The sequence below is a fragment of the Castanea sativa genome, chromosome 7 (genome assembly GCF_040712315.1).
Source record: "Castanea sativa cultivar Marrone di Chiusa Pesio chromosome 7, ASM4071231v1".
Lineage (NCBI taxonomy): Eukaryota > Viridiplantae > Streptophyta > Magnoliopsida > Fagales > Fagaceae > Castanea > Castanea sativa.
Window position 1 is genome coordinate 32,382,403 of NC_134019.1, and position 15,768 is coordinate 32,398,170.

At 37.5% G+C, this 15,768-nt stretch overlaps 1 protein-coding gene across 1 annotated transcript; it reads left to right on the plus strand.

Moving 5' to 3' along the window:
* Positions 1–1,578: 1,578 nt before the first annotated feature.
* On the plus strand, positions 1,579–3,228 carry LOC142644335 (uncharacterized). Its single transcript, XM_075818972.1, has 2 exons — positions 1,579–2,729; positions 2,847–3,228. Exons 1-2 carry the CDS (start codon positions 1,579–1,581, stop codon positions 3,226–3,228), a joined length of 1,533 nt encoding a protein of 510 aa, XP_075675087.1.
* Positions 3,229–15,768: the final 12,540 nt, after the last annotated feature.

The window sequence follows — 15,768 nt, forward strand, 5'->3', positions numbered from 1 at the left end:
ACCATTCGTATCAGGGGATACGACGTGAAGCGAGTCTTGGTAGATGATGGAAGTGGTGCAGAAATCATGTATCCTAATTTATTTAATGGTTTAAAGTTGAGAGAAGAGGATTTGGAGAAATATGATTCCCCATTGGTGGGCTTTGACGGGAAACAGGTAATTCCACGGGGGATGATTAGGTTACCTGTACAGGTGGAGGGTACCGAAGTCCCAGTTAACTTCATAGTCGTTATGGCATATTCACCTTACACAGCCATTTTGGCTAGGCCTTGGCTCCATGCAATGGGGGCAGTTTCGTCAACTTTGCACGTAATGGTGAAATATCCTATCCGAGGTAATGTGGGAGCATTACATGGTAGCCAGTTGGTAGCCCGGCAATGTTTGATGTCTGCAAATATCAGAACAAACCAAGGTTCATCAATGGGGGCGACACCAGAAGCATTATAGCAATTAAAGAAGTCTGCCGAGGAGTTGGACAAAATATTTATAAGAGAAGATAAGGAGAGATATTTTCAGGTGGGATCACAATTACCAGTGCTGGAAAGGGAGGAGTTAGTTCAATTCTTACAGGATACTATGGATGTTTTTGCAGGGACGACCTATGACGTCTCGAAAATTGATCCAGAATTCATCTGCCACCATTTGAATGTCAGTCCCAATGAAATGCCTAGGAAGCAGCCTCCTCGGCGTGCGTCCCAAGAGCATGCAGAGGCAGTTAAAGAGGAGGTTAACAAGCTAAAGCAAGCAGGGGCAATCAAGGAGATTTTTTATCCCAAGTGGTTGGCCAATACTGTTGTGGTAAAAAAGAAGAACGGCAAATGGAGAGTTTGCGTTGACTTCACTGATCTAAACAAGGCATGTCCAAAGGATCCTTTCCCCATCCCAAGAATTGATCAATTGATGGATGCAACTGTTGGACATTCCCGGATGAGTTTCTTAGATGCTTTCCAGGGTTATCATCAAATCCCTATGTCATTGAATGATCAGGAGAAGACAGCTTTTCGTGCTCCTAATGTCAATTATCATTATCGAGTAATGCCCTTTGGACTTAAGAACGCAAGCTCCACTTATCAACAGATGGTGACTAGAATGTTTGATTCACAATTGGGGCGTAATATGGAGGCATATATAGATGATATGGTGATCAAAAGTAAAAAGGTGGGAGACCATTTGAAGGACTTACAAGAAACTTTCTCAGTACTTAGGAAGTATAAATTGCGTTTAAACACATCTAAGTGCTCTTTCGGAGTAGGCTCGGGAAAGTTCCTTGGGTATATGATAACTCATCGGGGAATTGAAGTTAATCCTGACCAAATCAAAGCCATCTTAGGGTTGCATCCTCCTCGGAATCCTAAGGAGCTACAAAAGCTAGCTGGAATGTTTGCAGCCTTGAATAGGTTCATATCCTAGTCTGCGGATAAGTGCTGACCTTTTTATCGTCTTTTACATAAATGGAAAGATTTCCAGTGGACAGATGAGTGTAACTTGGCTTTTGAAGATTTGAAACAATACTTGACGAATCCACCGATATTATCAAGGCCGGAAAAGGAAGAGGTATTGTATGCCTATCTAGCCGTCATGAACTATGCTGTAAGCCTTGTCCTAATACGGAATGATGACGGGGTTCAAAAACCAATATATTATATTAGCAAATCTTTACAAGAGGCTGAGCGGCGATATTTACCCTTGGAAAAAGCTCTTCTAGCTGTTGTACATGCTACAAGGAAGTTGCCCCATTATTTTCAAGCTCATACAATAGTGGTGCTCACCCATTTGCCTCTGCAGGCTATCATGAGGAAATCAGACTACACGGGTCGCGTAGCTAAATGGGGAACCAAGTTGGGAGCTTATGATGTTAAGTATATGCCCCAGACGGCTATTAAAGGGCAGGTTCTTGCCGATTTTGTGGCTGAATTCACAGAAAGTGACACTAAGCAAGAAGATGCAATGATGACTGTAATGACTATTGGTCTAGGGTATGTTCCTCTTTGGGAAGTTTATACGGATGGGGCGTCAAATCGAAAGGGAACCGGGATTGGAGTTGTGCTAATTACTCCCGAGAAGTTAGTTATGGAAAAGTCATTGAGGCTTGGATTTATAGCCACTAACAATGAGACCGAGTATGAAGCTCTCTTGGCAGGCTCCCAAATGGTTAGGCATCTGGGAGGAGAAATAGTGGACTTATATTGTGATTCCAGACTAGTTTTCGAACAAGTTAATGGAGAGTTCGAGGCAAGAGATGAGAGAATAAAGAAATATCTTGAACGAGTCAAAGGGGTGTTAAGTTTGTTTAAGAGTTTTCAAGTACGACAGATTCCAAGGGGGCAGAACGCTCATGCCGACTCATTGGCCATGTTAGCCACATCGCTGGGCTCAAAGTTGCCAAGGACGGTGATGGTAGAGGATTTGTTGACCTCTAGTCTTACAAGCATCCCGGCAGTCGGGGTTCACAGCATTCGCGTGGGCCTGAGCTGGATGGATCCCATTGTAACCTTCCTACAACATGGGGTATTACCTGAAGGTAAAGTGTCAGCCGAGAAGGTACGGAGGAGTGCTCCCCAATATTGGCTATCGGAAGAACATAAACTGTACAGACGATCTTACTCGGGGCCGTATTTACTCTGCGTACATCCTGAAGCTATGGAACCTTTATTGGAAGAGTTACATGAAGGAATATATGGGAGTCATGCTGGAGGAAGATCATTAGCCCACAGAGCCATGACTCAAGGGTATTGGTGGCTAAACATGCAAAGGGCCTCCCAAGAGTATGCAAGAAAGTGTGATCAGTGTCAAAGGTTTGCGCCAAACATTCATCAACCAGGGGGTGCCTTAAATCCATTGTCTAGTCCATGGCCCTTTGCTAAGTGGGGCTTGGATATCGTCGGATCTTTTCCTTGGGCAGTTGGTAATAGGAGATGGCTCCTTGTCAGCACGGATTATTTTACGAAGTGGGTGGAAGCTGAACCATTAGCCAATATCAGGGATGTGGATGCTAAGAGGTTCATTTGGAATAATGTCATAACTCGCTTTGGAGTCCCACATACCTTGATTTCTGATAATGGACTCCAATTTGATAGCAAGGCTTTCCGCCGGTATTGCGCAGATATGGGAATAAGGAATGGATATTCAACACCGGCCTATCCTCAAGGAAATGGTCAAGCTGAAGCTACAAATAAAGTTATTTTGGCTGGATTAAAGAAGCATTTAGACGACGCTGAAGGACGATAGGTAGAAGAGTTGCCTCATGTGTTATGGGCTTATTGTACTACGCCCCGAAGATCGACAGGCGAGACACCCTTTTCAATGACCTATGGAATGGAAGCTGTAATCCTGTTGGAGTCAGGCTTTCCCACCTTGAAATCCGATCAGTATAATGATGCAAGTAATCATGACATGCTGCGTGATAGTTTGAATACCATCAAATAAAGAAGAGAAGTAGCCAGTGTGAAGATGGGAAGCTACCAGCAGAAACTCAAGCAAACATATGACAAGGGAGTTAAATCAAGACCGTTGGTACCAGGCGATTTGGTGTTAAGAAAAGTGGTAGGAATAGCGAGAAATCCTGTTTGGGGTAAATTAGGACCTAACTGGGAAGGGCCGTATAGAATTACGTCAGTAGCAGGAATAGGAGCTTATCGTTTGGAAGATCTGGATGGGAGGGTGGTTCATCGCCCTTGAAATGTAAATAACTTACGACGTTATTACTATTAAGGAAAGAGCTTTCTTTTGTATCAGTTGCAGGCTCATTTTGTTCCATTAGCATGTGTTTTTTCTTTCATACTTATACCAACAAGTGTTAAACTGACCTTAGTATTTGTTCGGCTCCTCAGGCCACAAGTCTAAGAGAAATTAACAACTTATACCACCACAAGTATTAAACTAACCTTAGTCCTTGTTTGGCTCCTCGAGCCACAAGTCTAAGAGAAATTAATAACTTATACCAACAAGTGTTAAACTGACCTTAGTATTTGTTCGACTCCTCAGGCCACAAGTCTAAGAGAAATTAACAACTTATACCACCACAAGTATTAAACTGACCTTAGTCCTTGTTCGGCTCCTCGGGCCACAAGTCTAAGAGAAATTAATAACTTATACCAATACAAGTGTTGAACTGACCTTAGTCTATGTTCGGCTTCTCGGGCCACAAGTTTAAGAGAAATTAACAACTTATACTACTACAAGTATTAAACTGACCTTAGTCCTTGTTCGGCTCCTCGGGCCACAAGTCTAAGAGAAATTAATAACTTATACCAGTATAAGTGTTAAACTGACCTTAGTCCTTGTTTGGCTCCTCGGGCCACAAGTCTAAGAGGAATTAACAACTTATAAAAGTCAAGTGTTAAGCCAAATTTAGGTCATGAACAGCTCCTCGGGCCATAAGTCTAAAAGCTAATACCTAATTGTTGACTTAATCTCATTTCTTAGCGAAAAGTTAAGTGTTAACTTAAATTAATCTTGTTGCGTGGTGAATGTTAAGCGTTAAGTTAATCTTGTTTCTTGCTTAGTTTCTCAAATTATAAGTGTAAGACAAAAAAAAAATGAACACCGTTTACTGTTAGCTTATATTGCAAAAGTGGTCGGTACGATCTATTATATGTATGCATAAAAACTTAACATTTGAGAGGTAAGGCATTGTGTTTGACAAATGAATAATAACTATAACAAAGTAGATATTGAAGTCTTGCAATACGATAACAAAAAGCAACAAAAAGCACAACACGGTTATCTCTCTTTTCCATTCAGTAAAAAAAAAAAAAAAAAAAAAGAAGAACAACAACAAAGAAAAAATAAAACAAAAAACTACAAGATTAAGCGCTGGGTTGTTTGTCTTTCTTCTTTTCTGTTTCTTTCTCTTTCTTCTTCTTTTTTGCTTGTCCCCCTTCCTTCGGGTCGGCTTCATTTACTTCAGCCATGGGCTCGGCTTGAGGGGAGGGGTTTTCAGTCATTTGCACAATAGATGGATCGGGATCCGGAATGGGTGCCGTTGAGTCACTCGTAGGTTTATGGGGAGCAGGAGCTAACTGAAAAGCTGGAGGGTAGTAAACACTGTCAGGAGCTCGAAGCCCGGAGTTAGTGGATACTCCAGCAGCATCTAAAGCTCGACCCCACACTTCTAAACAAAATGCTCTAGCAACCCCTTTGAGTTGGGTAGTCAAGCTGTCAGCAGCCTTCTTCATTCCGGCATCATATGCTGCTTGCTCAGCATTAGCCTTCTCTTTCTCCTTAGAGGCTAGTTCCCTCTGTGCTTGCTTAAGTTCAACCACAGTAAGGGCAAGTCTGTTTTGAGCTTGCTTCTGGGCCTCAAGAGCCAGGTTGGCCTGCAATTCGTAACTCTGCAGGGTAGACTCAGCGTTTTTGTGAGTTTTTTCTACCTCGGCTAGGCAAATGAGGGTCTCCTTCAAGTTTTGTTCAGCTTCGTTCTAAGCCCTCACAACTACCTCGGCGTTATGCTCGGCTTTCCTAGTTAAGTCCAAGGAATGGTCCACCCATTCCTCAGCCATGAATAAAGCCTGGACAGCCTACAATGCACATGAATTAAGAAATTTAGATGAGTAATGCTTTTCACAGTAATAAAGGTAGAATGATAAAAACTTTGGAAAATACCTTAGCTAAATCCTGTTTCAGAGACAAGAAGACTTCTCTTTTGCGGAAAGACTGCAGTTCAGCCATGTTCTCGGGAAGGCATAGGGCCTTCTCCAAGCATTCAGCTACCAGGCTTGAGCTTCCCTTCTTCGGGTCCCTAAGATTGGCATCATCAAAAACGGGGCTGCCTGAATTTAGGGTGAAGTTAGGTCGCCAGACTGATGACTTCCTTATTGGCTCGCTACTAGTGTCCTTGGAAGGTCCAGTATGAGCAGGCTTCTTGGAAAGGGCTTTCCCAGCCCTAATATCTTTAGAAGAAGGGTCGGGGTTCTCCCCTTCTTCGATTTCTATAACGTTTTTGCCACTCTGACCCCTCTTTCTTTTTTTCTCCACGACCTCGGTGGGAGGCGTATGTGTCACGGCGGGGGTGATTGGACGAGGAGGTATAGCCATGGCAGGGGAAGAATTGCTCGCATGTGCTTGAAGCAATGCCAGTAGGTCGGGTTCTTTCTCTTGGAAACCCATATCGCTGGTTGAAGGACGTGAACTGCAAGGGGTGTCTTCGCGGTAAAACACTTCAAAGTCTTTTTCCGTCACCTCGGGATGACTAGACTCGGGAGTTGAAGTTATTTCTTCTGCCAATAGGTAAGCGGATTGCTCTGGGGGTAAAGTAACTTGGCTGTAAGAGGGGCGGGAAGTTATGCGTTTTGAGTTCCTGCGGGAGGAGGTGTAGGTAGTAAGAAGCCAGGAACCGCAATGTCAATACGAGCTAGCCGAAGATCCCTAGCTCGGATTACGTTCTTCGGACTTTGAAATTGTTTGGTGGAAGGGGTATAGCCGAGGATGACGTGGGCTGCTCGGAGTTGTCCATCTCTGTGCAAGAATATTTCTGACCGGAGAATTCTGTTTAAATCTTGACAGTTCACAACGGCTATGTTTGGAGCGGTGTGGTAGTTGTCTGCAGTAAGGAGTAAAAATAGTTAGGAATAGTTAATCGATAATTAGGGCATATAAGAAAGACGGTTATTCCTAAGTATTATATCGATCCTCGGGAATCCTACCTGGCACCCCATCTTGGGTAAGGCAGTGTAAGCCATCATGCCAATTCCCCGAGATGATGAGGTAATCCTCGTCCATTCCTTTGCTTGAGTCAGGCAAGCAGGAGATCAGCCTAACGGCGGGAACCCTACACTTCATGTAATATTTGGTTCTGTCCCCTTTTTGGCAATTGTACACCCAATTTACATCATGCCAAGTTAAATTGGTTCCCATTTTACGATTTATGGCATCAACGCATCCTAAAATCCTAAGAACATTGGGGGAACATTGAGCTGGGGTAAGCCTATAGTTTACAAGAAAATCCTGGGTTACTCTACCCATGGGAATTTGCATTCCGCCTTCGATAAAAGCGATCATGGGAATTAAAACTGACTCGGGTGGCCGTGATACGAATAGACACTCTTCTTCCTCACAATATTGAATGTCTACGTCGTCAGGAATCTTATATTGGGTTTTAAAGGTGGCCTTCGCCTCATCTATTTTTACTAGTTTAGCGTATCTACCCATTAACCCTTACGACGGGAAAAGAAAAGTAAACAAGCAAAAAGAAACAAAAGAAGAGCAGACACACCTCTGAAGAGTGCTTAAAATTGTTCCTCGGGAGCTCTCTTTTCCTCTAATCCTTCAAAACGCCAAAATGAGCTTCAGCCAGTCTGAAGGTTCGCTTTTATAGGAATGAGAAAACAAATATAATAATGGAAGGGCGGTGATTTTCCCGCTCATAATTGAGATCCCAATCTGAGCCGTACGATATCCATCCAGCCGTAGAACGTGCGCAGGAAAAGAACCGCTTGACACCATAAATGCTCCATCGTGGACCACGAGGCGTCAGAAGCGTGTCATGGGCAGCGAAAAGACATCCGTACGTGTGAAAGCAGAAAGCACGTAAGAAGCGTGACCGAGAAGTTAAAATTTGGTTATTAATTCATGGTTAATAACTCAAGTGTTAAGGGGCTGTTATGAGGACCCGAAGATCCGAAGACCCGAGGATCCAAAGAACCGTAGACCCGGAGACAAGCTGGAAGGTATAAGGAGTAGAGGAGAATAAAGGAACCTGCCCGAGGACAAAGTGGGATGAACGGGTAAGGAATGAAAGAGAGATTGATGATGTATGAGACATATTACAAATATCCGGGTGGGGTTGGATAACTATGAGCATTGCATTGAATGTTCTGTACCAACCATTTTGGCCGCATTAAATAGAGGAATACCAGCTTTGTCCGCTGCATTAATGTAGACATGACCTGAACAGTACAAAACACAGAGCTAAAGCTTTTCTCCATTACCGACTACAAAGGATTGGACATGTGTCAGTATAAGGGATTAAGTAGATGGAGAGATGTAGGGCTGAGATAATAAGGGCAAATAGTATAAATAAGAGAGGGGAGATACAGAAGAGGGACTTTTGTTGCAACCCTCTCTACAAATTCATTGTATTCAGATCTCTAGTCATAAAACAGATTGTGGCGGTCATTTTATTATACGATTTTTGGTCCTTACAACTTGTTTTTAAGTCCAAGTACAAATTGTCCACTTACAATAACTTTATTAAATCCGGCCATCAGTGCTACATAATTAACAAAGTTCTCTTCGTTAAAAATAAAATAAATGTAGTCAATCACAGATACAGTCCCTAGCAGATATATATTCTTTTGTTTTTGTTTTTGTTTTTTTTTCCAATAAATATGGAGAGTAGGAGGTAGGTCTCCGGTCTCTTTCTTTCCAATCCAAGATATCATAAAGAATGCCGACAGCTTTTAGCTGTCACTCCACCTCATTTTGGTTTTTGTTAATGAATGACCCAAAGGTTTTTTTTTTTTTTTTAAATGAATGGCCCAAAGAGAAAAGACAAAGTTAAAGTGTTTTTTATACTCTTTTTTTTTTTTAATTCTTGTTCTCAATACTCTATTATTAAATTAAGGTGAATCTAATATTTCATTAAACCATATTTAAAAAAAATATATTGTCAAATTAAAAATACACAACAAATCAATAAATTATTAACATGAAAAAATATGTTTTAATAATGTGCATTTTAGGTAAGTACAAAAATGTGTTGTGCTTTGGACACTTAATAAGAACTCATTAAATAGAAGTTGACAGAAAGATTACATTGAAAAATCCTAAATTATTGAGGATTGAAATGAATAAATAGAAGTTTAAAAGATTAAATTAAATGTTGAATAAAGTCAAAAGATATAATTTGTGGCATTCGATTTTAATCTATAATTCTATATACTTGTGGCACTCCTTAATTACTGCTTAGCATTGTCCCCATAATGATCACATGATGACCATGTTGACAAGAATCGAAGCACATAAAAGAACAAAAAAAAGTTCATTTAAGTTCCTTTATGATTAAAACAAAAATCACCAATCTCATAATGTTCTCATGATGATCATGATATTCATCCTATTTTGTAGGATGCCCATAAAATTTTTAAAACCAAAAAAAAAAAAAAAAAAAAAAAAAAAAAAAACCAACATAACAAGCTAACACAAAAACAAGAAAAACATTATAAAAATTATCAAAGAACCCATTTTTCATACAATGAGAGAGAGAGAGAGAGAGAGAAAGAAAAATATGTTATGACCCTTGTGAAGATTCACCATGTTTATGTCCATGTTGTTTATTTTCATGAGCTTCTTCTTCTTCTTCTTCACCTTCTTCGTCTTCGTCTTCTTCTTCTTCTTCTTCTTCTCTAATCTCTTGTGGGTTCTCCTTCTCCACCGGCAGAGGCTGAGCAGAGGAGGTATCTGGAGGAGGCTGACGTGGCGGCGGAGGAGGGCCGACTCTGCCGTCGAGGCAAGACGAGCATTTGGTCTCAACCCAGCTCTCGAAGTCGTACTGTCCATGACCCATGATACGCCGACCCGAGCAGAGCCGTCCGATCATCCCAGCTATCACTCCAAGAATAGTGATCACTGCAAGAACAGCTATAACCGGACCCACCGACCCGTGGCCCGAATGAGCTGTGTAGGCTTGCTGGGTCACAGCCTCTGGAGATGGAGGTGGCAGCAGCTGTTGTTGTTGGTCTATTGGATTTGGAGTTGTAGTAGTAGTAGTAGACGACATGTGAGTTTTGACTGTGGCTTTACAAGAAAGAAAGAGAAAAAACAGTCTTTTTTGGGTTTTTCAGAGGTTTAAGGGGCTTGAGTTGAGATTGAGAGAGTGATAGAGATGGGAGACAATGAAAAACCAGAAGTGGGTTTGTTTGGAAATCATTAATTCTATTAGATTCTGAAGAAGAAAAATCAGGCTTTTGTGTATGTGTTCAAGTACTGTTCACAGAGAGAGAGAAAAAAGGTGGAAGAGATTGTGTTCGGTGTTCAAAAGGTTTAGACTTTAAAACGAAAAATAAACAATAGATGGGTGTTTCTTTTCTAATTTTTTTTTACCCTTAAAGTCTAATTGATTTTTGTGGTAAAAAAAAAAAATTGAGAGAGAGACAAGAGGAATTGAGAATGATTTGAGGGAAAACCTTTTTCAAAGTGGTGGTATGGGATGGGATGGGAGAGTAGTTTTTCTCAGGACCTTTTCTGCTACTGCAAGAAATTATGAAAAACCACTTTGACAGTTCACTACTTTCTACGTAGTATAAAAATAGGAATAGAAATGACAAAGATGTACCAAGGTTCCATGCCTATGAAACCTTGTAAGTTATATAACTCAGAGAGAGAGAGAGAGAGAGAGAGAGAGAGTACTTGAAGTTTCAGCTGCTTTGTTTTTATTTAGAAATATTTGCCGCTCATGATGATATGATATCCTATTCTAACTGTGTCTAATTTTTGATACACTGGTCAGCATCATTTTTTGGGAAGTAAATATGAGCAATGCTACTTTATTTTTGGTAAATTAGATGATCAAGATCGAGGTTTTTCTACATATACTTACCAACATTTGCAATATATATATAAATATGAATTTCGATAATCCCCCTGCTACATGACAATTTGTTATTGCCAACGCCATGTCTCTTTGCCAGAACTAGCTAAGAACTTAAATTAATAGATAATAGACTAGGGCGATATTTGAATCATCAACCTCTAAACCATGTGTTCTTCTGTCTTGTCCTGTGTGAACTCTCTAAAAACATGGTATTCTTGATTTCCATCTAGTTTCTTCCTCAAGAATGCTGAGTACAAAAAAAAAAAAAAAAAGTTGCAACATTTTTTTTATCACAGCTTAGCCGATAGCAAATTTTTACTTGTTTTTATCTGAACTTACTATTAACAATTTGCTCGGTTGAATTTCCTTGTTTTTATTTGAACTTATTATTAACAATCTGCTATATCAACCGAGCCTAAAATTTTTGTGTCTATAAACTCTTTTTTTTTTTTTTTTTCCTAATTACTAATTGGAGATGGATTTTTCTATGGAGCGTATGGTGCGTGTGCCTGGGCTGCTAACCACCACTATGGGGTTGATCATCATTCACTTAAAGTTGTTTTTTTAGGTGCTGGATAGGTCGAACTTATTAAAGGTCAAAAAGTTTAAACATTATTCTAATTCTAATAGGAAAAAGTTACAAAAAATTATGTTAAAACTTTAAGCCAATTGGACCACGTACCCCTCTTTTCATTTTCTCACTTTTCCACCACCTCAATGAAGTCTATTCTTCCTTCTCAATATGTTTTACAGTTGTATGTTGAGTTGAACAATAAGAAAGAGTAAAAGACCAAAATCTTCTAAAGATGTAAAGAGCAGGACAAAAATTCAAAAGCATAAGTAGCATTGAGCAGTTATGAACATTTTCTTTATATCATCTATTTTTTGATATTTTTCATTATATATTTGTTAAAAATACAATGTCTTAATTGATGATTTCAACTATCCAAGCAATCTGTCATATTGATTATTGTTTTTCTAAAAAAATTAAATTTTCAATTCCTCACACAAAATGACTAGTTATTTTTTATGAATAAAGATTCCACTGAAGGATCAAAAACAAGAAGGGAACATTTTTTTTTAATAATAAATTCAAAATTTTCATGGATGGAGCAAAAGAGATACATCTCTTTCCCAAGCCTCCATGACAGCAGGATCAAGGGAGGGATACACAATTACAAAAATTTGAGATATTTGAGTACAAAACATACATGCTTAGTTCATGAGCTACAGAGTTAGCATTTCTTTTGATCCAGCAAAAACAACATTCCACAAAAGAATTAGCCAAAATTGATGCTCCCATTGATAATATTCTAGCATTGCTCTTCATTGCACAGTGTAAAACAAAAGGCTTTATACACTTAGAGCTATAAACGAACCAAGCCGTTCATGAACAACTTGGGTTCAGCTCGATAAAAACTTGTTCATGTTCGTTTGTTTACAAATAAGCCAAGCTTGAACCTTATTTTTAGATTTGTTTGAAAAACAAGCCGAGCTCAAGCAAAAGAAATTGTTCGTAAATAAGCTTGTGAATAATAGGGTTCGATACAAAACATGCTGAGCTTAACCTAGTTTATAGCTTGATATATGTTTACTAAATAAACTTATTATTATGACATTACACATATATGTTGGACTGTTAATTTATAGCTTATTTATTCATATATGTTTTAGAATGTTAATTTATTTAGATTTGTGAAGATTATAGTTGTACGAATGACAAATGTGGATGTAAAAATTGTATTTTGAATAGTTACTCAAACTATAAACAATAAATGATGATGGATGAATTTAATTATATAAAGTTGTAATATGAACAAATTCTAATCATGAGTGTTAGAAGTATGATAAAATGAGTGTGTGTGTATATATATATATGTATGTATGTATGTATATTTGTTTGCTTGATTTTTGGTGATATAAGCATTTGATGATGTAATTTTTTTTGGATCTCAAGCTAAAAAACTTGACTTGAGCTCGAGTTTGAGTTTGACATTAAGCTCAAGTTTGGCTTGACTAATTAATCAAGCTTAGCCAAGCAGAGCTCAAGCTTTTTAGCATTCTCACAAGCTCAAGTTCAAACATTATTTTTAAGTTTGTCTCAAGTTCAAGCCAAGTTTGAGCATTTGATTTTTATTGACGAGTCAAGCTTAAATACATACTACTTGACAAAGTTTAGCTTGTTTACAGCCCTTGATACATTGAGCTAGCTCTTCTCTTCTTTTCAAGTACACGATGAAAACAATTTCCTTTGAAACTCATTTCTAAGACATATCAATTTTATGATTTTTGATTAAGATAAATTTCAATATCTTAGTGGACCATTTTTGAAGAATAATACTATAAAAACAATATTTGGCAAAATAACAATGTTTGAAAGTTATTATAAGAAATAGCCGATTTGAATCTCGTTTCTTGGAGTCGAAGTGACAAGTTTCATTCAAGTTCTTAAGAAAAGCCTACATCCCCAAATACTTAAAAATAATACTTTACTAGTATTTTCATTTATAATACAAAATGTAATATAATTTTAGTATACAATAAAAATGGGTTAATAAAGCGCTATTTTTTTTTTTTTTAACTATGACTATTTTATAAATAAATTAAATATTATCTTCAAATTCATGGATCAAATTTCAAGCACAAATCAAAGCTTCTAAAATTTCTGGTAAAAGACAATCTATAGAGTAAGAAATTTACCCCTAATACCAAAAGATGATTCAAAAGCAACAATTGATGGAATGCTTTATAGATTACATGCCATAAAAGAGAACTTTAAAATCCAATTGTATTTTTTTTCCACCAAAAAAGAACACTCATCATTTAAAAAAGAAAGTGCGAAGAGGAAAGAGAGATAAATTGAACTACAGAGTGAGAAGTTTGAGAATAATAAAATAAAAAAAGAAACACAAAATTTTGATGTGTTAAAAAGGGTCGACCAGTTTTTGCATGGTTCCAAAAAAATCCTACCCTATGCATAATTTTCCTTTGGGTTTGAGCAAGTTAGCAGGTCTTGTTCCAATTTTGCCAGGTCTACTTTTGGCATGCATCATTGCTAGGTGAGTTAGCCCATTACAAATGAATAAATCGAGGGACATAACTAGTTGTCTAGTTCTACAACTTGTTGAAGTGGAAGGCTATGAGCGGTGGAAAATAAAAATTCCTTTACAACTATACATTCTGTCAGAAGTTCTTGACGTGGTTCACTCTGAACGGTGGACAATTTTTTACATTGACCTATCACTCATAAATAGCTACATTATTCATCAGCTTATTTAAATTTTTATACTGTCCAAAATAGTGAATGATGATATTTTACTTTTATTTATCTATTTTTTTTTAAGTACTTTTTAACAAATTTTTTATCTTTTTATTTATCTTATTTAAATATTATTTTTTTATTATTATTATTTTTAACCGTTACACATTTTTCAACATTTCTTATTATTTAATAGCTGATTATTATAGTAGAAAAAAATATTTGAAGTGTGAACAGTAAGTGCTACAGTGTTCTCTATGTAGAGAAGCACTGTAGCAATTCTAATCTAAAAAATGAGATGGAAAAGTTGTTAAAGTGAGTTTTAGAGTGTTTTCTCTCTAAATTTGATTTTAAAGAAGCCATTGGAGATGCTCTTAGAATTGTAGCAAAATTTATGACATGAAAGTTGTATCGCTAAACCTTAGAAAATAAAAGTAATTGTTAGTGGTGGGTTCGTATAAAAATAAACAAGTAGTGGAAAAAATTGCAGAATATATTGTGACCATAATAGATAAATAAGTTCTGGAAAAAGTTCCAATCTGACAGTATATAGTATGAAAGCAAAACACACCTCAAGAAAACCGATAACTTCCCCTACCATTAGTATATTTGAAAACATTACCTTCAAGTAAGTCCAAAAAAAAAAAAAACCTTCAATTACTAGATTGAAGAGAATTGAATTTTAAATGATCCAAAGCCAAAGATGTCAATTATGCAACACAACATTGAAGTCAAGGGTCGGAAGAGAATCTCATCTGGTAGCAGAGAATATGTCCTCTAAATGGGTTTTATTTTATTAATATATGGCTCAAATTGATCATTTTTTTTTTTTTGAAATAAATAGATAAGCTTCATTAATGGCTCTAAGTGATCATGTTGAAGATGAATATGATAGTTCATGATATGGAATAATTTTGGCAGATCCAAATATATAAAAAGGAGGAGGAGTGATAAAAGTTGTTTTGTGAGACTAGGACAGAAATCTCAATGTGGCTGCTGTACAAAGTTTTAGTCAGGCATCTACCAGCTTTTCTTTATATTCTTTTTTTTGAATCCAAGCACTCCTTGTCGGCTTCTTTTTTGAATCTTATAACTTATTAGTGCATTTGAGCGTGGTCTTCTCTCTCAACTACAAACTTTTCCCTTCTTCATGCCAATTGAAAACTAGAAAGAAGAGAATGATAAAATATGTTACAGTGGTGAGTGGTGTACAGAAAATGTTCAGTACCTGATGTCAGGCTTGATCTTATTAGTGGGCCATCACCATGACTATTTAGCAACTTTGCATACAAAAGGCAATTATTTTTAACTGCTCCTTGAGAATGATTCATGTAGCCAATAAACCATAATGGTTGAATTTTTAAAGCCATTAACACGCCAAGTCTAGTAAACTTTGTCTTTAGCACATAAAAAAATTGGAAATGCTCTTTTATGGGTCATGAGGGTTTGCAAGTTGAGTGGGAGTCATGCTCGATCAAGTTTTTCTTTGATTGATAAGTTACACACACATTCAATGGATCTTGAATCCAAGACCTCATCCTTGTGGTGTCAGTTGAGCTAGAGCTCATTGGCCACACTATGATCTACAAATTATTAGCAGTAAACCAAATTTTTCATTAGATGAGTACCATCCAGATGTGTATGTCAAGATGAATGAAGAAAAGAGGTAATGAAAAAGATAGTGTTGAACTGTTGATTAGTACATAACAAGTGAGATTCAAGAGAGATGGTTTCTAATGTGCAATTTTTAATCAGTGAATATAAGGGAAGTTGACCCCAATAACTTTATTTATTTTTTATTTTTAATTTTGTGGCTTGTAATGTATATCAGAGTTAAGATGAGGATGATGAATGTTTTAATGCATATGCAAACTGTATGTCTTGCTGAATTAGGTCACGAGAAGATATTTTAGATCATCAGACACTAGAACATAACCATATGATTGGGTTTAATTGTAATCATGCGGCATCATATATA